Consider the following 26,065-nt stretch of genomic DNA (forward strand, 5'->3'; position numbering starts at 1 on the left):
GTGGCTTCTATTTAGAGTTGTCCAGATAGGGAAAGATATGCCATTGAAGACTGTGAGCTCACAATCATTAGAGCACTCAGTTACTTTATTAACCTTATAAGAAATGTAAGTGTATTGATAATCTCCACATTCAGGTTCCCAGAGTGCCAAATAGAAATATATTGTAAGTAAAACTGGATATAATTTCAATATATCTGAGTAAGCTATGATCATATGAAGCAACTTAAAATTTTCACTCCAAACAGCAGATAGTTTTTAATGGTACCTTACCTTTTTTATAGACTTTTCCCTTTACAGCACCCACCATAGAATGTAATTATATAATTTGGTGGTGATTATTTGTAAATATCTATCTTCTTCACTAGGCTATTCTCTTCATGATGGTAGGACTATGGTTTTGTTGTTGTTGTTGTTGTTTTTACACAGTAGTATCTCCAGTGTCTAGTGTATTTTTTAACAATGAATAAATTGTCAGCTGCTCCAATCTATCATTTCTCTAATCCTTAGTTTCATAATATCTGGCCTTAAAAAAGGGTTACCATATTCTAAATAATGTTAGAAAGAGAATAGTGGTTTGATTATATTGAATTTTGGTCTTTTAAAAATAGGGTTAGGGGGTCACCTCACACTCATTAGAATAGTTACTATTAAAAACAAAGCAAAATAAACAAACAAACAAATAAAAAACAGAAAATAACAAGTGCTGGTGATGATGTAGAGATACTGGAACCCTTGATGTAGAGATACTGGAACCCTTGTGTACTCGGTGGGAATGACAAATGGTACAGCTGCTGTGGAAGAGGGTATGGTGGCTCCTAAGAAAACTAAACATAGAATTACCATATGATCCAACAATTCAACTTTTGGGTATATACCCAAAAGAACTGAAAACAGGGTCTCAAGACATATCTATACACCCATATTCACAGTAGCTAAAACATAGAAGCAACCCACATGTCCATCCGTAGATGAATGGATAAACAAAATGTGTTATACAGACACAATGGGATATTATTCAACCATAAAAAGGAAGGAAATTCTGACATATGCTACAACATGGATGAATCTTGAGGACATTATGCTAAGTGAAATAAGCCTGTCAAAAAGAGACAAATCTTGTATGATTCTATTCACATGAGGTAGCTAAAGTAGTCAAAATCAAAGGGAGGAAGGAAGAATGGTGCTTGCCAGTAGCTCGGGTGGGAGGAAAGAATGTAGAGTTACTGTTTAATAGTTATAAAGTTTAAGTTTTGCAAGATGAAAGAGTTCTTAAGATGGAAGGTGGTAACGACTGCACAAAAGAATGAATGTATTTAAACTGAACTGCATGCTTAAAGTTGTTTAGCCAGTAAATTTTTTGCTTTGTGTATTTACTACAATAGGAAATAGGGCTAAGAGAAAAAAGATTTTTTTACTATAAAACAAGAAAATTCACTAAGAATGTTCAGCTCTGTCATGTCTACTGCTTACCTTTTAAAATAATTTAAAACTCAAAGGCATATACTTAACTCCCAAGTGTAAGGACGTCTTAGGCCACTATTAAAAGGGCTTTGGGAAAATATCAAACTGTATTACTGAGGCAAAAGAATGCTCATAATTCCTAAAGTACATCAAAAGGCTTAGTCCAGACTCTCTCAAAAGAGTGAGGTATTTGTGTCCCACTTACATTTTACCCACTAAAAGTACTGGAAACATCTGAGAACCATCTAAATCAGCTAGATTTTATCATATTTCTTAGAATCCCTGATATGAATTATGATTTATAATGTGATATATCTAGAAAATGATCTTTTGGAAGTATTTTAAGATGTATTTTTCAGCATCATAAGCTTATTAAATATGACAAGTAACAGAATACACAATAACTGCATAAAACAGTATATTATATTTCTATGGGGACATACGTGATTATAGTATTTAGGCAAACACCAAAATATTTAACTTCAATATTGAAAAGAAAAAGAAAATAGTATACCTTGGGAAGAATGTATTTGGATCTTAGTACAAAGAAGCCTTTTGTACAGAATTTAACATTATCTGTTAGATGCATTTTGAAGCAAAAAAAACAGCAAGAAATTTAGTTTGTGCTTATTAGATGACAAGGCACTTCTGAATTTTATATCAGCATTAACAGGGCCAGAAGTAAAGTAAGTGAAGCACTAATCTCAGGTGCAAAAAATTCAGTAATTAAGATAAATTATAATTCAACATTAAAATTTTTATAAAAATTAATACAAAAGTTCTATAATGAGCAAGTTATCAAAGTCTTAAATAAAGACAAGATCAATACTCTTTTTTTTTACCCCCTTTTATCTCCTTTGACTCCAATATGACTGGGCAGAATATCATTATAAGGATGTTTGTATAACAAAGAGTATTGGAAGACAAAGACAGTATCACCCTCTGGAGCAGAGGGGAAATTTTCTTACATAAATAATAAAAAAGAGTGTCTCCCTTTGGGGCAAATGTTGAACATGTTTGCTAGAAGTCTGCATTTGAAATACTGGGGTTTCCTAAGTTTGTGGCTCCTCAACTCTGACACAAACTCACTGCATATACAGTATCCACTAGTGGCATTTTACTTTGTCTTGTGGTATTCGGAGGGCAACTTCTGCAATAAGAACTGATTTAACTATGAAGCTCATGGTATTTACTGTGCTTTAATTAATAAAGTCCTTTGTCTCTGACCCAGGAGTCTCATGTCTTTGCTAATATATATGACACTGTGGCAAGTTAACTTCTTAGCTTCCGAGTAAGGCAAAATGTTACAACTTTCATAGCTGCAGCATTTTGTTTTGTTTTCCAATTTCTTCAAAGGCAAATAAAATCTTGGAACTTTCTGCATGCTACAATACTGGTGTTTTCATCTGATACAGTTTACTTAAGCCCCGCAAAATTTTAAATAGCTTTATATATAATTAATATTTAAAGGTCTTTAAATATATTTTCTTCAAAAAAATTTACACTAAATAAATTAGATATTGATGGAGTTGAAGAAAACAGTGGTGCATTTCATAAACTTTCTATGTTTGCATTCAGCATTTCAGAAATAGATGCTCAAAATGCAGAGGGAGATGAATTTTCAGAGGATGCCATATGTTTTATAAGCATAGCTCTCTGTGAATACATAACTGCCCTATGCTGAATTTAAATCTAATTTTGTGACAGCTGTAAAAATGGTTATCTCATAAAGAAAAGCAAAGAAATCAAATTTGTTATTCTCTGAAAAGTTACAATGCTAAATAAAGCATTGTTCTGAATTTTAAACCATAACATTTCCGCCTCTAGTGCAGTTCCTGGGAAAATGTAATCTTTAGAAAATATTTATAAATCACCTTTCATGATGAAGAATTTTGAAATAATTTCCAAACATAAGTAGAAGGAAAAGTAGAGTGGAACTTCTCACAGAAAGTATTTGTTCATAAACATCTGGGCAGAAAAAGAATACTGCAACCACAACCAAGGGTGCTGAAAATTATGATTGAATAAATCAGGTATGTACTAAACCTACAAGATGCCAACACTTCCTGACAAAAAAATGAAAAAGAGGAAAAAAAAAAAAAACAGAAGTCAACATAGAGAAAGGCTGACAACACTGATTCTACGAGCATCGGAGTAGGAACAAGAAAAATATTCGTGAATCACATGTATGGCAAGGAAGGTCCCCCCGTAGATTATTTTCAGCTTTTTAATTTTACTTTTATCAAATGATGAATGAGAACATAATAAAATAAAGTTGAATATCATCACTTGAGTTGACTCTAAGCTCATAGTTTTCAAGTGCAAGTTACCCAATTTCATCCTTGAAGCAAACTGAAACAGGTAGTGATATTTTCTTTTATCCTTTCGAAGGTCAAAGAGTCTATCCCTGAGTACAACTGCAAACCTAAGCTTAAAGTCATTATAACCATCCACTTGGGACAAAGCATATAAAATATTATACTATGAAAAGATATATGATCAGAAAACATCTGGATTATAAATATGTATAAACATATATAGATGTGTATGCATATGTATAAAATTTTTAATGGGCACACGATAAGAAACTAATGATAGGGAAAATGTTTCTTAAATTTGAAGTAATAATCTTTCTTTCACCACATTTAGGAGGGAAAAGAATGGTGGAAGAAAATAAAGATGGTGCCAGATGATATCTTAAAATCAGCAAAATCTTCTAAGGAGTCCCAGTACTCAAGTGTCTTTGAGATCCCTTAGCCCGTTAGCCAATATTGATGGTTTTTTACCTAAGAAAAGGGGGTGCCCTCGTTAGAAACTCCAGATATAATATCTGTTCCTAAAAGCCATGTTGGAAGTATTATGAATATTTATAAATATTCTGCTACTTCTATGCTTGTGTAGGATGCAATTCTATACCATTTGGAGTCACATGGCTTGTTTTAGCCAATGAAATAAAAAATAGATATATCCCGTCTCACCTCCTGACCAAAGTTTTAAGAAACACTATCTAGTTGCCATTTGTCCTTTTTTGCCCCTACATTAGAAGTTATGGGAAAATGTCCTGAGATGGGGCCTCTATAACCCTGAGTTAGCCAATGACTATGGTAAGCAGAGCCCCCCTGCTGCTTGCATTCTATAGGTAGACTGAGAAAATATTTAACTTTCATTATATGAAGGTACTGAGATTATAGGGTTATTTGTTGTTGCCGCATGACCTAGCCTAATCTAACGGATACAAGCCACACATTAGTCAATTTTGATGTATTAAATAAAATGAAAAGATATTTTTTCTTACTTTTTTTCTTCCTGAACTGCAGTCACTTTATCTCAAACATCTCCACAGATGTTCATTATAATATTTCTCTTGAGCTGAATTACTCATGAGGGCAGAAGAATTAACCTAAATTTAATAAAGAAAAATCGATGAGGGCTTCCCTGGTGGCGCAGTGGTTGAGAGTCCGCCTGCTGATGCAGGGGACATGGGTTCGTGCCCCGGTCCCGGAAGATCCTACATGCCACGGAGCAGCTAGGCCCGTGAGCCACTGCCACTGAGCCTGAGTGTCCGGAGCCTGTGCTCCGCAGCGGGAGAGGCCACAACAGTGAGAGGCCTGCGTACCGCAAAAAAAAAGAAAAATCGATGAAACTGACTGAGGTTCTCATTAAATGATTAAATTACTCCTCACTAATAATTTGTTCCTACAAAATAATAGAAAATACACTTAAAGTTCACTTGATTAACACTGTGGGATATAAATTGATTGCATTATTGTTCAAATGACGGAAAATAATGAAAGTGGCCTCTGCTCACTACTCCTGCTAACTGAAGTCAGAGTATTATAGAATGAAAGCTTCATCTCTTATAAGCTAATCAAAACACTGGTGCTCAGGAAAAACAACACTAAAAAAGCCATATACCAAAGAGTAGAGAAATGATGGTCACTGACCCTTTGGTAAATAACTGTAGGTGAGAATGATATCTTGATTTTACTGAAAACACAAGTTGATAGAATAAATGTTTTTGAATTTATGGAGTCAAGTACTTTCAATTGCTTATCTATATAACTTGTTAACAAGTTTTACTGGGGAATAATTTGGAAAATCATAATTTATACTAATATGAGAAATAACCTTACTAAATTTTCCTTCTATAATCATCTGGGAAAGACTCTGCAAGGTTGTTTAACATATTCCTCAATAATAAATTACTTAAAATGGAAGGCTCATTGATGCATATTAGACTATTTCCACTGATTCAAGTGAATGTGTGGAAATGATGATAATATTTTTTTAATATTGAATCCACTAAATATCAATGGCTAAGGTACACAAAATATTTGGTCATACAGCAATATTTTAAACATTTTCACATTCTCTCTTTTCTACTTTTTCTTTATTCCTTTTTTTTCTTTAATTTTATTTTTAACTCTGGATTATATGTTGAAGGTAACTCAAAATAGTAAGAATTCTAAAATTTGAGTGTCAGTTGTAAAAATGCTATGATATGAAACAAACTAATTTTCCCAAGACCTTGTGTATTCATAGCATATAAAGAAAAATGGACCATAACTTGTAATATTTACTTTGTTAATTTAACTTAAATTTAGTTAAACTTTAGAAGGTTTCACAGAGACAAATTATTCTCATACAACTAGACACTTTCCTGTTGAGATTACTGGGGATTGCTAAGGAAGAAAATCATTAAAATGCCCTCATTGAATAATCTACTTCCACATGCCACATAACATCCTTTAATCTCTGACCATTACCTAGAAATTCTCTCCTTATCCTCAAAGAAATCACCAGCAATATGATCCAGGAACAATATGTTTTGTTCAGGGGACAGATGTTAAATCAAAACAGATCATGCACTAAATATGTAAAACATGTAGGAGAGATAGTCCTACAAGGAATTTAAATATGACCTTTCTGAAAATGTTACAGGGCTAACAGCAGCATGTTCCTAACTAAGCTTTAACTAGTTACACTAAGGTAGATATCAACAGCCACTCAAATTTTTCATTGCTAATGAAAATTTTAGTCTATCTTCTGTGCATTTACAGATGTCCTGGGGGATGAACCTTGATTTGTCTAAATCAGTTGATGGGGAATTCATCCCCCACTGACAAGTGATTGGGGTAGTCTTGCTTTCAATGAATTCAGAGTAATGCACATAGGAAGAATTATCATCATTGGAAAGTTACAGGTTCTAAAATCTTACTAAGATTTTACAGATAATGGTTTTTAGTTTACTCGGTTCTAACTCCTATTCCAGTGTGAACTTTGGCAGGGTTTTAACCTCTACCTGCCTCAGTGGATACTTGTAGTGAGAAAATCATAATACCTTATTGGTAAGTTTTTATAAAGGTAAAATGAGAATTCTTAGAACTATCCTTAGAACATGATAAGGACTTAAAAAATATTAGGTGTGTTATTATTATTGTTGAGATGGTGCTATAGACTAAATGTATGTGTTTCCACAAAATTCATGTTTGAAACTTACCAGTGCCTTAAACTTAGACTTCCCCGCCACCAGAACTGTAAGAAATAAATTTCTGTTGTTTATAAGTCACCCAGTCTATGTTATTTTGTTACAGAAACCTGAATAGATAAGCTGGATGATAAATAGAAACATCCTTCGACTATCATCCACCTCTGTGCAAACTGTGTGTGCGTGTGTGCACGCAAGTGCAAAATGGAGGACACAAACCTTCTGCCTATTGCCGATGCTCTCTCATTTACAATGGATACATTTACATAAATGCCATATTGCCAAAAAAACAAGCTTACCATCTCAAAAATGTTCAAATACACTTACTTAATGGCTTACACCTGCCTAGAGGATAAATCTGAGCTTTAAAACTCTCCTAAAGATGATTTCAAATGATCTTCTTAGTTGAAATTATAACCTCTCCTCTCTACATTTGTCTCCACCAGCAAAAGTCAACTCACTTTTAGTTTCCCCAGGTGATGTGTTACAGTACCACAGCTATAAACATTTACAACTGTACACATTATATATTACTAAATATATTTGTTCCCTAACCCTAGAAAGGTTGAAACATCTTGAGAGTTTGAAAAAGTGTTTGGTGAAGAGCAAAGAAACAACGAAAGATTAATAATTGATTATTAAAATTAAAATCTTTTAATTGATTATTAAAAGATTAATAATTGATTATTAATCAATTTTGAGTTGAAATAAACTGGAAGAACAAGACAGTAACTCAAGACAGCACATTGTTATAATCTTAAAACCTTTTGTTTACAAGGTTGGTTAGGTTTAATTTAAGAGAAAATGTTAAGCATTTTCAAAGACTAAGACTAAAGGAAAAATGGAAAGAATAAGTTTTATAATCAAGACAATGGGAAAGAGAGTATAACACGAAGGTTAAGAACGTGGTATTGGAGCCAGACTGCTTAAATCCAAATCCTCACACTACCTTTTACTAGCTATGTGACCTTAGGAAATCTTAACCTCATTGTGCTTCAGTTTCCCCATCTATAAAATGGGGATCGAGATATTATCTACTCCGTATAGCATGAGTATGAAGATTAAATGGGTAATTGCAAACTGTCTCTGACCCAAAGAAAATGCTCAATAAATGATATGAGATAAGAAGAAGGCAATACAATATGAACACCTATTTTTCAAATCTCCATCAAGATGAATCTCCCTCTCACCAAGACAAAATTCACAGCTGCCTCTGATTTTCCATGACATTTTATTTGTACCTTTCTTGAGGGATGCAGTAGAAGGGGCTGTTTATACTTTACTACAGTATATATTTATGTATGTGTTTTCCATATGTCATAGGCTCCTTAAAATCAGCAACTGTTGTGCATCTCTTCTCCATCATTGTCAATCAACAGATATTTATTTATTTATTTATTTTTTTGCAGTACGCGGGCCTCTCACTGCTGTGGCCTCTCCCGTTGTGGAGCACAGGCTCCGGACGCGCAGGCCCAGCGGCCATGGCTCACGGGCCCAGCCGCTCCACGGCATGTGGGATCCTCCCAGATCGGGGCACGAACCCCTGTGCCCTGCATTGGCAGGCAGACTCCCAACCACCGCGCCACCAGGGAAGCCCTCAACAGATATTTAATTGAATATAAATACAAAAATATTATCCCTCCTTTATTTGAAAATATTTTTTGTAATTTTCACATATTTATTATTAGTACTTCAACCATCAAATTCTGTTTTTTGAATAAAAATTAGAGCAATAAAATGCCCAATATTTTTACTCATTACACTTTGGACTCATTATACTTTGTACTGTGATGATTTTCTAAATATGCAGTGGCATTGACAATGACCTCATCTTAGTTGTTTAGAATCATTTTCTTCATTGTAGATATAAAGATTCAGGAACAACAGCCATTTAAGAAAGAGCTATGATAAATGCAATCATATAACATTTTCAAAAAATTTGGAATAATCATTAATATATTTACAATAAGCAGTTACAGATTCATGCTAAATATAAAGTTTTGTTAACTATATTCACACTGAATTTCCTGTATAAGATGTCTAAATATAAAAAAACTAACTTATTTTTGAAATTAATTACACATCTATTAAATGACAAAATGTAAAAGACAATTAAGATCATATTAATGCAGAAACATTATGCCCTTGGTTCTGTTCTCAGATGATGAATTTTCACATCGAATTTCACATGTACAAACTAACAAAGAGATTCACATTTCGAAAATATACAAAAATTGGGTCAGAACTAAATCTGGATAGTTGGGTTTGTATGTCACTGATAACGGCCAATGACATTAGGCATGTGTTGTTTGATTATATTGATTCTATGAATACGATCCTCCATCTTTTCAATAACAAGGCCTCATTTACACATCAGTAAGATGTGATGCAACCCTGGGAAGCTCATTCTCTGAGTTCATATTTACTAATATAGGACATAGACATTAGAGTATACTGTGCCTTCTTCATGTTGTATTGCATAAGAAATTTTGCACTCTCCTTAGTAAGTGTGGTCTTCCCTCACAAATTGTTTGCTTTGTGAGACTATGAACTAATAATGCTCTCCAGATTTGTTTAGCTTCCCAGGTGGATTAAAGCCAAATTTAATGTTGATTTTAACAAGTATATAAGAATACAGAACATGACTTTTGTATATTAACTTTGCTCTTGGTTTCAACTTGCTCTTCCATTATTTTCTCTTAACACAGTTATCCTTATTCTCATTTATTTTATTTACTGTGTAAATCATGTTTTTATGCTACATCATCTGCCTTTTTTACATTAGCTATAAGTCAAATACAAATATATAATAAGTGACCTTAAAATTGTAACTTAGTTTGAATGCTAGGGTAACCTCAAACATAAGCAGCAATAAATGAAGGGAAAACTGTCTTACTCAAAAATACAAGGAATTAGTGACATAAATATGGAACCATTAAAAGCTATAGATAAAATACTTATTTTTCAAGACTCCTTCAATATTTAAGATACTTAGCACCAGTTTTACATACATAACAATTATATAGTAAAAAAGCAAATTATTTGTTTTGTTGAGTCAGATCTGCACTTGGGAAAATCCTAAGAAAAGTGACTGTAGAAAGAATTTAGACTTCAAGCACACTGAGCAATAGACCAAAAAAGTAGAATTTCTGAAGGCATTCAAATATCAACATTTAAATTTTGTCTTCTAGTATTAACTGCACGAAAGATCTTTCATCACTGAATGGCTCAAACACACACACACACTTAACATAACTTACTAAGGTGACCAATAATACTGCATAGGAGAGAAAGAGCCCAAGCCAAAAATGTATGAAGTGTCCTTCTAGAATGATTCCTATAAAAATTTTGTTTACTGTGCTTTCTTAGCACACAAAAAAAGGACTTTTCACATGAAGCTAGTCCACATAGCTAGCCATGTGTCACATGACATTACTCAATGTCATTTTCCTAGATTATTTTGCCTTATCTTTGGAGTGATGGCTTTACAAAGAGCAATAGAATACCAGATGGTCATTGGTGTGGTTCACTGAGTTTATATCCTAGTAGGAAGTTAGGTGATTGCTCTTCAAGGTTCTTATCATGCATTAAACAATCTATTTCACCACAGGGAATTCTGAAGCTGTCAATATATTTTTGGCTAAGCATGTTCCATCATCTTTTCTGTAAGTCATGGTCCCAAATAATCATGTGAATTCTTTGTGAGCACTGAGACAGTATAATTTTTCTTTCTTTCTACAAGATTTGAAATGTAGGTAAGTGTTAGAAATGAGTACTGCTTAATATTTATAAAATTCTGTTTTTATTTTGGGTATAACATTATCAAACTATTTTGTTATTCTTCAAAAATATAAACTTTCCTCAAGCAATATGAATCTTTCATTTAGAACAAATACTTTAAATTCTTACACATCAAAACAGATAAACAAAAAACTCCAAATAAACAAAAGTCTCCACAGAAATATATGGCTTAAAGTTACACAGAATAGGCATAAACAATTGAAGACTCAGTTGCCTCAAAAAGAAACTGATTTTTGTGTTTGATTTTCAAAATACACTTTGTCAGCATCTTTCTAGGAATTGTAGAGAAAGAGAAAGAAGTGGAAATCATTCCATTAAGGAAAAAAACACAAACATCTATAAATTAACAATACATTATAATAACATATAATACCAAAAAAATACAGACTTAATGACCATTTCTTTATTGTCAAACAAAATCGATTAATTCAAAATGAGAATGACATATGAAGGAACAAAAAACTTGGACAATAGAGTAAGGCAACAGAAACGTTTGAGTTTTTATATACAGGATGGAAAAGGAAAAAATAATAAACAGCTTCCTGAACGGAGGAAGATGTAACTCACAAATACCTAGTGGGGAAAATAATGTGTGAGTTGAATGTTAAAGAGAATGCTGACTGCTAATTGCAGCAGCAGACAATTATATGGTAAAAATATAGAAATCCAACTTTCTTTTCTAAATATCAGAAATACACAGAAGGCCAGCACCTATTTCTTATACAAGAATGCCACTCTATCTTTTTGCATGGAATTAAAGTACACACATTTGGACAATAACCCAGGTCACCAAATAGATCATCTTCCAAATAAAAGTTCCCATATTCAGTAGACTATGAGTTTCATGAGGCCTGGGGCTGTTTCAATTACCATGGCTCTTAGCTGTATGGCATGTGCATAGTGACTTCTTAGTAGATACCAGTTTAATTACTGAATATATTTCAAATGTGAGAACTTCCAGAAATTAATGACTCAGAAATGCAGTTACCCATGGGAAACATATTTTCACCACTGATGTTTATTACTTGATGATCCCAATCTAATGTGTTAGGCTAATGTGGGGTTTAAAGGTCCCCTTAACTACTACAACTCTGAGAAAAATTCATTCCTCTGCCTGTATGGTCATAGAATGGATATATCTAGACCGGTTTTCAAATACCTGTTTTGATGATGACTATCATCAAGTAAGAAGTAAGGCAGTAATCACTACTTGTTGAATATTATGGAGTCTGTATTTTATATATATTAACTAATATAATCCTCATTATAGTAACTATCAAGTAGTAAGGACTCTCCTATCCTACAGATGAGAAAACTGAGACCTGAAACACTAAATATCCACATAAAGATTCTATATCTTCTCAGTGGCAGACATGTAAAGGAAACCAAAGCTTTTATCAGACCAAAGTCCACTCTTTGCAGACTTTTTTACTCTCTTGTTTTAAAGAAAATATCTTGGAGCTATAGGGATATGTTTAACTGGCAATGGATATTTTAAAATATTCTAAACACATATATAACACAAGTGATAGCTATTACTTCTATATTATTTTTTTAAATTATTTTTTCATGTATTTGAAACTATTTGTAATTTTTGAGTACCTTCTATGTGCTAAGCATTATAGAAACATTTTAAAAATGTTATCTCATTTAATCCAGTCTCTCTAAATTTACAATCTCCTGAGATAAGTAAAAATATTCAATTTTTGACAAAAGAAACAACATTCCAGTAATATGTGGCAGAAAGGCAAATCAGCTCATGGATCTAATACCCTTAAAGACAAGTCTTGCAATCTTTGCTCCATCATACTGGACACTACTAAGACAATTTAATCAGGACATTTTCATCCTTTTAATCACACAAATGAACTTTTCAGAACAAGGTTAGGGTACATGAGAAGGTGGGTGAGTGTTGGCCTGATTGTTGATAGAACAGCCTACATTTTCCTGGGAGAGATGAAGAAACAGCAAGTGACCTGAGACACTTGTCAATTTTTCCTTGTAGCCTGACATCACTAGGATTTTGGTAGTCTTTGAGGTGATAAAATAACCCCATTATCAAATGATTTACGCTTCTCTTGCATGTTTATTAAAAGGCATGCAGAAAATGTTTTCCTCATTACTATTAAATACAGCCGTTCACATAAAGAGACCAGATCCCTTTATCTGAAACGATAAGGCTAATGAATGATTTTGTGCCCAGATAACGTTGTCAAGATAGTAATGGAAAGTGTGGTAGAAAAATTCAAAGTTACACTTAATTTATGTGTAACTTTCACATGCACTTTTATTAGTTTGCCCCAGGTTGTGTATACCAAAATGCCATTCTGAATATAGAATATCATTATGAATTTTAGAATGGTTAATCTAGGACTAGCAAATCCATTTCACCTTGTCTGCCAACTGCTCTTAATTTGTAAGAAGTGTTGGGAGCACAGAGTTGAGGACTCTGAGGCCACATTAAAGCTCAGTGAAATAAATGGCATGGAATGTCTATCAAAGGGAGAAGTGCAGAACAGGTATGTATGCCAGGTATTTTCATTCCAGACTTAGTGCACAGGAATTTGGTTTCACTTTTTATGGAATATTGTTTAGCCCAGCATCAAGCAGTTAAATGCCTTTACAAATACTAGCAGATGGTGTTGATAAAATTCATCGTGCTTGTGAACACAAAAACCCTTGCACCATACTCTCGAGGTTGATGAGGCATTCATTTTTTCTTAAACTATCATGGTTAGGGATCACCAAAACAACTCTCTAAAAGGTTTCATCAAGGAGAGAATATGTAAACTCCAGGGAAAGCAATAAGCAGATCATTACAATGTTATCAGCCCCCTGCAAAGTTATAAATTAAAGAATCAGTGTGCTATCAAGTGGCAAAGAGTAGAGGAGGGAAGCCATGGACTGAATAGTCTTTTTTTTTTTTTTTTTCAAAAACGGCAAACACACAAAATCCAAATTCACTATCCCTCTACTCTTTTAAGTTTTAATTAAAAAAAAATGGCTAGTGGTAAATTGCTCCTTAGAAAACTAGATCATACACTCTATGAAGTATGACTTCATAGACTCCACCTTTAGCCAGTGAATATTAGTAATACATGAGAACTACTTTTGAGGCTAGAAAGGAAAATTATTGCCTCATTGAAAAAGTTCTTGCTCTATACAGTTTGTATTTTTAGCAAGTCCTCTGTGAAATTTTCTCTTAAAGCACTGCTCCAACCTCAACTCCCTTCCACTCAACTGGGAGAAATTAAGGTCTTCCTTATCAAGGTGCCTAAAATTCCATACATTCTGCTATTAAAGCAATTATCACACATTACTGTAACTACTTGATTACATTACGATCAGTCCCACTAGAACTGGGTTCTTAAAGGTAAGATGTGTTTCTTAATCATATTTTGATCCTCATCACATGAAATAATGCTTTGCACAGAGCAGGCCCTTAATAAATATATTTGAATGAATAAATGTATTCATCAGTATTATTGATAAAGAGAAAAAAAGGTAAACTTGGCAAAATGAAATTGAGGAGACAGAATTTCAAAAAAACAATGGGCGCCATTTTTTGATAGATAAAAGCCATAGAGGTTAGAATAGGAGTCAAGAAAATATGCCTGAAGGGACTTGAAGATGACGAGTAGGGAGGTAGAGTATATGCCCTGGCAAAGAAAACCAAAATGACAACAAAATCAACAACAAAAACAGAAGTGCTGGTTGGAAGTTTAGACTTGGATATAAGTATAAATGATATTATCCATCAAGATTTTATTGACTGTAATTCCTTTTTTTAAAGAGAAGATGGTAACAAGTGCTAAGGAAAAGTGGAAAGATAGAGCTACATAAATAACTTTGTATGTAACTGACACTTTACATATGCTATCATATTAAACTCCAACAGTACTGTGATTTTGGTATTTCTATCTATTAATTCTATTATAGCTAAAGAAATAGTTTCTAAAATAATGTAATTTTTGCTCAAAGGCCCTAGTAGGTAAGTGGAAGAATGAGTATTTAGATTCAGATCTTCCTGACCCCATAGGCTCTTAGCTGAAGGGAAAAAAGGAGCCCCACAAAGGAAATTAACTCTAGGATAGTGTTGGGAATACTCCACTGAAACCTCTTAAAACACTTCTTGGTTTTAAGTACCTTAAAAAGTCCTTTTGATTAACGGAGTTTTATGCATTTAAAAAATTGACTAAACATTTTTGGACTGATTCACATATAAAACTCCATTTACTCTCTTGTTATTAAACATTTTTGAAGAGAGATGCAAATAATTTTGGTGAAGTATCAAAGGGATAACGAGCTAAGGCTTTGGAACCTGAAAGAATGGGTTCAAATCTGGCATCCCCCCCACCACACCCCAAATCAGGAAAAATTTCTTCATCAGACTCTAATGTTTCTGTACATCTTGCAAGCAGAGATTCCAACTGTCCTTCTCTTTGTACCAAACTATCTTTTCAAAGGTATTTGTCCTGAAGCTCATGATTCCTCTCCTGTAACAACACATACTACATATGCAGATATCTCATACTCTTCATACATTCTATGGGAACTGGGCTTGGAGAACTGGCACAAAGGCTGATGCTCTGTCTCCTGACACTTCTGTGAATAATAAACTCTCCTTTGTTTCTGACCCAAGAGTCTTGTGTCTTCTATCACCATCCAAGAAACTATGGCAGAGAAATCGTTAATTCCAAGTCAAGTAAAATCTCAAACTCTTCATGGTTCTTGACATTTATTGAGTAACCTTGAACAATTTTTTTTAATTTTTTAGTTTCAGTTTCATACTGTGAAATTTAAAAGTGAGCATGCTTATAAATTTCCTAATATACTATAAATACTTAAGCAAACGATAGTTAATTAGCAGTCATAGAAGTAGATAGGGGTGCCATCAGCATCACTGTGGAACGAGAGATGCTCTCTTTGTCTCTCCTCTTCAAACTACAACCAGTAAAAATCCGTAACTCAACAAATATGACTTGGCCCAGCACACCAGGGTGCTGGAGAATTCCACACATTTGTACATGTAAAGGTGGGTGGACTGGAATACATAGAGAAGGCAGAATCAGAAGAAAAGCAGAGACAGTGCCTGAGATCCTGAACCCCCAACCACAGCAGCTGAGCGCACAGTCCCAGAGAACCTGGTAGCAGCAGGGAAGGAGGCATACATAACTCCAGCCTCCCAGCCACAGTGGCTCACAGGGAACCAGGCAGCAGTGGCAGTTGAGCCTGCAACTGGTCTCTCCATCCATGAAGGTGCCTACCACTGCAGCCCTGCCCATCCACAGCAGTAGCACATGCAAACCTAATAACCCCAGATGCAGTAGAGGCAACCGAGACTCCAGCTCACTCCCTACTCTCCTACTCCCTCCACTGTAGCAGAGCCTGAGACTCAGGAGATCCTGGGCACAGAGTAGGTTCTTGCCATCCCAGTGCCCCAGGTAATGATGCCAGCTACAACAGCATCATTAGCAGCAGCGAGGCACAAGCAGCTACAATGATGGTACAAGGCAATACCTCTAGCAAAGGTGGTAGAGGGTGGAAAGTGCTGATTCTCAAATATAACTACAGGCAGCTCAGGTAAGAGAAACCAAAAACAGTGCTATAGCACAAGCTGCTGAAAAACAAAAGAAAGGCCTCTGACTACTAATCTGTTAAATCATTAGAATCAAGGAAATAAAGAACATTCATCTAAAGAAGAAATGTATCCACTACTTCAAATGTGCCGGCATAAGAACAGCTCATCAAGCCCCATGAAAAACCATGGTAACACAGCATCACGAAAAAGAAAATTCTCCAGAAACCAAACTTAAAGTCACACTTATGGAGAATTATCCAGAATCCAACAGCACATTAAAAGGATCATACAACATGATCAAGTGGGATTTATCCCAGGGATGCAAGGAGTTTTCAATATCCACAAATCAATCAGTTTGATATACCACATTAACAAACTGAATAAAAACCATATGATCATCTCAATAGATGCAGCAAAAACTTTTGATAAAATTCAACATACATTTATAAGAACTATCCAGAAAGTGAACATACAGGGAAAAACCCTCAACATAATAAAGGCCATATATGACAAACACACAGCTAACATCATACTCAATGGTGAAAAGCTGAATACATTCCCGCCAAGATCAGGAACAAGACAAGAATGCCCACTCTTGCCACTTTTATTGCACATAATTTTGGAAGTCCTAGCCACAGCAATCAGAGAAGAAAAGAAAGAAAAGGAATCCAAATTGGAAAGGAAGCTGTAAAACTGTCACTGTTTGCAAATAACATAATACTATACATAGAAAATCCTAAAGATGCTACCAGAAAACTACTAGAGCTCATCAATGAATTCAGTAAAGTTGCAGGATACAAAATCAACATACAGAAATCTGTTGCATTTCTATACGCTAACAACAAAATAGCAGAAAGAGAAATTAAGAAAAGAATCCCATTTAGCATCACATCAAAAAGAATAAAACACCTACAAATAAACCTACATAAGGAGGCAAAAGACCTGTACTCCAAAAACTATAAGATGCTGATGAAAGAAACTGAAGACCACACAAGCAGATGGAAAGATATACCATGTTCTTGGATTGGAAGAATCAATATAGTTAAAATGATCATATTACCCAAGGCAATCTACAGATTAAATGCAATACCTATCAAATTACCAATGGCATGTTTCACAGAACTGGAACAAAATTTTTTAAAATCTGTATGGAAACACGAAAGACCCCAAATAGCCAAAACAATCGTGAGAAAGAAGAATGGAGCTGTAGGAATCATGCTCCCTGACTTCAGACTATACTGCAAAGCCACAGTTATCAAAATAGTATGGCACATGCACAAAAACAGACACATAAAAATGACAGAAAGTCCAGAAATATTCCCACACATTTATAGTCAATCTAAAACAAAGGAGGCAAGAATATACAATGGAGAAAAGACACTCTCTTCAATAAGTGGTGCTGGGAAAACTGGACAGCTACATGTAAATGAATGAAATTAGAACATTCTCTAACACCACATACAGAAATAAACTCAAAATTGATTAAAGACCCAAATGTAAGACTGGATACTATAAAACTCCTAGAGAAAAACATAGGCAAAACACTCTTTGACATAAAACACAGCAATATTTTATTGGATCTGTCCCCAAGGATAATGGAAACAAATGCAAAAATAAACATAGTATCTAGTTAAACTTAAAAGCCTTTACACAGCAAAGGAAACTATAAACAAAATAAAAAGACAACCTATGGACTGGGAGAGAATATTTGCAAACAATGCAACCAACAAGGGGTTAATTTCTAAAATATACAAACAGCTTATACAACTCAATATCAAAAAAACAAACAACCCAGTCAAAAAATGCACAGAAGACTTAAATAGACATTTCTCCAAAGAAGACATACAGATGGCCAACAGGCACATGAAAAGGTGCTCTACCTCACTAATTATTAGAGAAATACATGTCAAAACTACAGTGAGGTACCACCTCACACCAGTCAAAATGGCCATCATCAAAAAGTCAACAAATAATAAACGCTGGAGAGGATGTGGAGAAAAGGGTAGCCTCCCACACTGTTGGTGGGAATGTAAATTGGTGCAGCCACTGTGGAGAACAGTATGGAGGTTCCATAAGAAACTGAAAATAGATCTACCATATGATCCATCAATCCCACTCCTGGGCATATATCCAGAAAAGATTAAAACTCTAATTTGAAAAGATATATGCACCCTAATGTTCACAGCAGCACTATTTACAAGAGCCAAGACATGAAAGCAACCTTAATGTCCATCAACAGATGAATGGATAAAGCAGACACAGCACACGTATATACATATATATACACACATATATATATATATACACACATACACACACATATATTTATAAAATATTCCATTACACATATAATGGAATGTTACTCAGCCATAAAAAGGAATGACATAATACCATTTCCAGAAACATGGATAGACCTAGAAATTATCATACTAAGTGAAGTAAGTCAGACAGAGAAAGACAAATATCATACGATATAACTTATACGTGGAATTTTTTAAAAATCATACAAATGAACTTATTTACAAAACAGAATTAGACTCAGAGACAGAATACAAACTTATGATTACCAAAGGGGAAGGGGGGGAGGGATAAATTGGGAAATTGTGAATAACAGATATATAAAATAGATAAACACCAAGGACCTACTGTATAACACAGGGAACTACATTCACTATCTTGCAATAACATATAATGGAAAAGAATATGAAAAAGAATAGACAAGATATAACTGAATCACTTTGCTGTACACCTGCAACACTGTAAATCAACTATACTTCAATAAAAGAAGACTATTTTATTTATGAGATGTTTTATATAAACCTCATGGTAACCATAATACATAAATCTAGAGCAGAGACACAATAAGGAAAGAAAAAAGAAACTGAGAACTATATCATAGAAAATCACCAAAATAAAATGGCAGACAGAAACAATAGAAAAAAAGAAATAACAGAGATATAGAGCAACCAGAAAAAAAAATGGAAGTACGAATGTAAATGGACTGAATTCATCAATTGAAACACAGAGTGGGTAGACAGAATACAACACAACAGCCAACTATATGCTCTCCAGAAGACTCAGCTCAGCTCTAAAGACAAGCACAGACTCAAAGGGAAGGGATGGAAGATGACACTCTAAGCAAATGGCAGCCAAACGAAAGTGGATGTAGCCATATTCATATGAGACAAAAGAGAATTCAAACCAAAAAATGATAAGGAGACAGATATGGAAATACTATAATGATAAAAGGTACAATTCATCAAGAAGACACAACAGTTATTAATACATATGCCCCTAAAATAGGAGCACCAACATATATAAAATAATTATTAACAGAACTAAGTGAGAAACTGAGACCAACACAATAATAGTAGGGGATTTTAACATCCCACTTACATCAGTGAATGATGATCCAGAGAGAAAGTCAACAAGGAAACAGTGGCCTTAAATGAAACACTAGATAAAATGGACTTAATAAATTTACAGAACAATTACATCCAAATGTGGAACACACAACCTTCTCAAGTGCACATGGAACATCTCAAGGATAGAGCATTTCTTGGAACATACAAAAAAAAGTCTCAGTAATTTAAGAAGACTGAAATCATATCAAACATCTTTTCTGATCACAATAGTATGAAACTAGATATCAATTACAAGAAGAAAGCTAAAAAAATCACAAATATGTGAAACGTAAACAGCATGCTACTGAACAACTATTGGATCAATGATGAAATCAAAGGAAGATTCAAAAATACACCTGAAGACAAATGAAAATGAAAATACAACATACCAAAACTTATCAGATGCAGCAAACATGGTACCAAGAGGGCAGTTTATAGCCAAACAGCCCTACCTCAAGAAATAAGAAAAATATCAAATATACAATCTAACCTAAAAGAACTAGGGGAAAAAAAAAAAAAAAGAACAAATCCCAAACTGAGTAGAAGAAGGGAAGTCATACAGATCAGAGTAGAAATAAATGAAAAGAGACTAAATAGACAATAGAAAAGATCAATGAAATTAAGAGCTGGTTCTTTGAAAAGATAAACCTTTAGCTACAATCACTAAGGAAAAAAAAAAGAAGAAAGAAGGTGCATGTAAATAAAATCTGAAAAGAAAGGGAAGAAGCAACAAAAGATATCACAGAAGTACAAAGGATTATAAAAGAATACTACGAACAGCTATACACTAACCAACTGGACAATCAAGAAGAAATGGATACATTCTTCGAGTCATACAATGTTCCAAGACTAAATCATAAAGAAATTAAAAATTTGAATAGACAGACAACTGATAAGGTAATTAAAACAATGATCAAAAACCTCACAAAAAACAAAATTCCAGATCCAAAACGGCTTTTCAGGTGAATTCTACCTAATATTCAAAGAATATTTAATACCCATTCTTCTCAAATTTTTCCAAAAAATTGAAAAGGAGGAATGCTTCCTAACTCATTTTATGAGGCCAACATTACCTTGATACTAAAACCAGACAAGTACACACAAGAAAAGAAAATTACAGGCCAACATCTGATGAACATATATGCAAAAATTATGTTACTATTAATGTTACTATTTATGTTACTATTAAAATTATGTTACAACAAATATTACTAAACTGAATAACAACAATGCATTTTAAGAGAGCATACATCATGATCAAGTGGGATTTATTCCTAGAATTAAAGGATGGTTCAACATCTGCAAATCAAGCAATGTGAGATATATATATATATACACACACACACACACACACACACACACACACACACACACACACACACGTATCTGTGTGTGTATATATACGTACACACACACACACATATATCACATTAACAAAATGAAAAATAAATATATGTTCCACTCAATAGATACAGAAAAAGCATCTGACAAGATTCAACACACATTTATGACAACTCTCAATAAAATAGGTATAGAAAAGAGTATTTCAATGTAATAAATGCCTAGAAGACACAAAGAAATGGAAAGATATTCCATGCTCAGCTCATGGATTAACACTGTTAAAATGTTAGAAGAATTAACATTGGAAGAATTAACACTGTTGAAGCATCCATACTACCTAGAGCAATTTACAGATTCAATGAAATCCCTATCAAAATTCCAGCAACATTTTTCACAGAAACTGAACAAAAAGCCCTAAAAATTATATGGAAAGACACCAAGTGGCTGAAGCAATTCCAAGAAAAAGGACAAAACTGGAGATATCACACTGATTTCAAATTACATTACAAAGCTATAATAATCAAAACAGCATGATATTGGCAGAAAAACATACATAGAGCTCAAATGGAGTAGAATTGAGAGCCCAGAAATAAAACTACATATATATGGAAAATTAATTTATAACAAAGCAGCAAAGAACACACAATTGACTAAGGATAGTCTCTGCGGTGAAAGGCACTGTGAAAACTGGACAGCCACGTGCAAAAGAATGAAATTAGACCGCTATTTTATGCCATACACAAAAATCAGCTCAAAATGGATTAAAGACTTGAATATAAGACCCAAAACCATAAAACTCCTAGAAGAAAGCATAGACAGTACACTGTTTGTCATCGATCTTAGCAATATCTTTCTGGATATGTCTCCTAAGGAAAAGGAAACAAAAGCAAAAATAAACAAATGGGGCTACATCAAACTAAAAAGCTTCTGAACGGCAAAGCAAAGGACCAACAAAACGAAAACACAATCTAATGAATGGGAGAAGATATCTGCAAATCCTATAATAAATAAGGGGTTAATAACCAAAATAGAAAAAGAACTCATAAAACTCAACAACAACAACAAAACCTGATCAAAAAATGGGCAGGTAACTTGAGATCATGATTTCTCCAGAGAATTTTTGTGGGCAAGATTCATGCACGAATTCAGCTAATGTTGAACATGTTCTGTCTTCCAGGCTATGTACTTTGTACCTTTGTCTACATTAGTATATTACTATGTTTTCCCCATAATACAAGTGATCCTTATTAGTATCAATAATAAATTATACAGCATTCTTAATTTCACGAATTCCCATGCTAAACTCTCTACCAGAAATCTTTAAAAGATTCATAGATTCAGTCAATATTTCAAAATGAAAACAAAATCATGATTTTGACAGCCTAACTAAATTTCTAAGCATCATAAGCTCCATGTTTTTCCAGTACAAACATCAAGACACATATATACACAATGTATGTATAAATATGTATAGAAATATAAAAATATAATCCATTGTCTCATTTCACAAGTAATGTTGTCCTAAGTATTTTTCTTAATCTTTCATGTACTGTATGTGCTTTTTCTAAGCTTCAGATTTTATAAAAGAAACAAGCACCAAATATGTTTTGCAAATATACTGTCTGATTATCACTCTTATTTTTAAAATATTTTCATTATGTCAAACGAATATTCAGTCAACATAAAAATAAACATATTTTTTTCTTTACCTCTACAGATGGGAACAGGAAAATCCCATGAGGCTGTATTAACTGAACTGGCTATACAGGTGAGTTGAGGGTGGCCGTCAAGGATATATCCAGTTACACAGCTGTAGCGGATCTTGTCCCCAACATCGAACCTTGTACCATATAGCACACCTTTGGGTGGAACTCCTGGGTTTCCACAAGAGCTACTCTGCAATTCTATAGAAGGGAGGGAAAAGAAGAGTTTACAGTTATTTTAACATATATTTTAACATTTTACATTTATAAAATTATATGTAGATACAGGTGTCTTTTTTTTTCCTTTTAAGAAGATTTACAGAGAAATGGAAATGTCTGCTATTTCAATTACATAAACAGAGAAGTATGGGAAAGGAATGAAATTTTACTGAATAGATATTAGGTGTCATTCTTCATGCCAGCAAAATTTAGATACTTTATATTGTTTAAGTTTGTGGCTGTTTTTTAAATTAGTATTCATTACTCATATTTTACAGATGAAAAGATCAATACCATTTATGTGGCTTCTTCAAAGTTACATTCTACTAACATAATAATATGCAAATCAAGTTTCATCAGTATGCTCTCCATTACTCTGATGCTTCTACTTAACCCTCAACCATGAATATTTATCTGAAAAAAAATATAGTCTGGGTGGAAACTTTTTTTCACTTAAATAAGAAAAATATAGTGCAGCAAAAAATGGACATATTTTTGAAGCTGGAGAGATTGGAATAGAATTCCAGCTCTAATATGTGTTTAACCTGGAGAATACAATGAGAATTATCATAGTAAGTGCATACATTTGTGAAGTTTTAATTAGATCAATACGCAAAATATCTGGAAATTGTCTGATATTCACCTATTGCCCTGTTATTTTATTAGTTGATGCTTAAAAGTATACAAGTATACAAATATAAGAGATTTTTTAAATAATATTCATCTCAGAGAAAAATACATTTTCACTTTAAGTGAAAAAATAGAAAAAATATAAAGAAATAGCAGAAGTTGGGGAGAATTATTTTTTTCTTATAGTATATTCTAAATTTTCTATTATATTACCTTTACATTATATTACTTTTATACTACAAATAATAATCAATAGAAATACAAACAGTAAGGAATGAATGGACTAAAAGGTATTCCAGTTTGAGTAAAGTCTATGGCTTACTTAATAGTATTATACAAATGTTAATTTCCTAGTTTTGATAACTGTGCTATGGTTACACAAGCAGTTAATATTAAGGAAAGCTGGATAAGAGTATGTATATGGGAACTCTGTACTATTTTCACAATTTACCTGAAAGTCTGAAATTACTGCAAAATAAAAAGGTAAAAAAGCCGTCGCAATGCAAAAACAAAGTATGTTTCCAATTAGTCTTGATATTCATCCTATTTGTTCAGTTAGTATTCCATGCAATATCATTTTACATTAAATCAAATAATTATAAACCACTAATATTGAAAATATCAATAACAATAGTAAGTAAAAATACAATACCAAAATAAAACACACTTCATAAAATGTAGATATAACTGTACAAAAGCAATCATAATTTATTGATAATTGGTACAGTAAACAAAGCTGAAATTTTATATTTTTACCCATAATATGCTTATAGTACTTTTGAGAGTGTTTCTTACGTGAATTTTTTTTTCTGTTTAATTTTTCAAGAGTATTGAAAAGAAAAAATTCAATGATGAATTTCCAATGAGATCAATCAGTGAGAAGTGTATTGAGGATTCATAGAACTTGCTCTATATACATTAGAAATGAAGTATATACTTTTAGTTTAAAGCAATTATTTTAGGTTCTTAATCCTAGGGAAGAACTTGACGAATATTAATTAAATATCAATGGTTTCTATAAATAACAGGCAATTTCCTTAAGCTTCCTCACCATTTAATTATACATTATAAACTGATATCTGTAAAATATTTTAAAATATCTGTAACCAAGATTAATGAGTTCTAATATCTCACTTTACTATTTCTCAAAGGCATATTTTATAGATTCATTTTCAGTAAAATTTAAAACATATTTATTGTCTATAAATTTTCAGCCATTCTTTACAAAATACTTTTGAAATGAACAGTTTATTTTGAAATAGTTAATTTTTTAGAAAATTCAATTGATTAATAGATGAGATATTTGCTGTAAGAGATGGTGATTAATAGATGAGATGTTTGCTGTAAGAGATGGTGAGGTTAATAAGTTTTGTTGAAATGAGTAAGAATTCAATCCCTTGAATATAGTAATAAAAAAGGAAATACTTTTAATGAAACTACCACTTGTGTCCTTAGATTCAATCCACTCCTTTCCCTCTCACCCCTAAGAAATAATTAAGGTCAGGACTTCAATTATCATGAAGTTATGTATCTAGGGGAAAAAGCAGTTTCCAAATTATTTTACAAGAAGTGGTTAGGTGTAGGAATGAAAGGAAGAAAGAAGAAAGCTCTAAATAGTTGCTATACTCAAACTTAACTTTTATTTAAATGAACAAACATGCATTAGCCAGAAAAAAGTTCCTAAAGCAAAAGGAAAACATGAAGTCAATCAGTGAATTAATAATAACACTGGGTGGAATTTTAATAGATTACCTAATCTAGCCCTTGCCTTGTGGCTGAATTATTTCTAAACCAGAAAACAGATAAGAATTTAGCCTATTTCGAAATGAAACTCAAAGAAGATAATTCCAAAATATATCTGGTTCTCACCTTCAGAAATTCCTGCTTTCATTTGCCCTTGTTCTTTAACCTTCAAAAACAACAAACTACCCATCATTCTCTGTACATTGAGTAACCCAAGAAGACAATTATTAGGATGCTTCACATTCAGGTTTAATAGATCCCAATTCTATAGTGATTGATCATGGATTCTATTTTTTGTGCCCTCCCAACCCTTTAATTTGGGACTTCTCTCTAAGCTGTTTATATCCATTTTAAAACGCAGAGCCAAGAAAGATGTTTTATTAACTGGAAGAATTATATAACCCACCATTAAAAAACCTGCTATATTCTGATTGAACATTCACTTTTTTTAATTTTTTTTTTCTTTGCGGTACACGGGCCTCTCTCACCGTTGTGGCCTCTCCCATTGCGGAGCATGGGCTCCGGACGCGCATGCTCAGCGGCCACGGCTCACGGGCCCAGCCGCTCCGCGGCATGTGGGATCTTCCCGGACCGGGGCACGAACCCGTGTCCCCTGCATCGGCAGGCGGACTCTCAACCACTGCACCACCAGGGAAGCCCGAACATTCACTTTTTATTCTTGATTTTTTTAAAT

The 26,065-nt window shown here is 33.4% G+C and overlaps 1 protein-coding gene across 3 annotated transcripts in view; it reads right to left on the bottom strand.

The window, feature by feature from the left end:
- CSMD3 (CUB and Sushi multiple domains 3) overlaps window positions 1–26,065 on the bottom strand; it is a 1,076,690-nt gene that overhangs the window by 817,641 nt on the left and 232,984 nt on the right. For all 3 annotated transcript variants that reach the window (XM_060127236.1, XM_060127235.1, XM_060127234.1), the window contains exon 4: window positions 22,786–22,980. In XM_060127236.1, the coding sequence (XP_059983219.1) occupies window positions 22,786–22,980 (195 nt within the window). The remainder of the gene's footprint in view (window positions 1–22,785; window positions 22,981–26,065) is intronic.

This window comes from Lagenorhynchus albirostris, chromosome 17, assembly GCF_949774975.1.
Source record: "Lagenorhynchus albirostris chromosome 17, mLagAlb1.1, whole genome shotgun sequence".
Lineage (NCBI taxonomy): Eukaryota > Metazoa > Chordata > Mammalia > Artiodactyla > Delphinidae > Lagenorhynchus > Lagenorhynchus albirostris.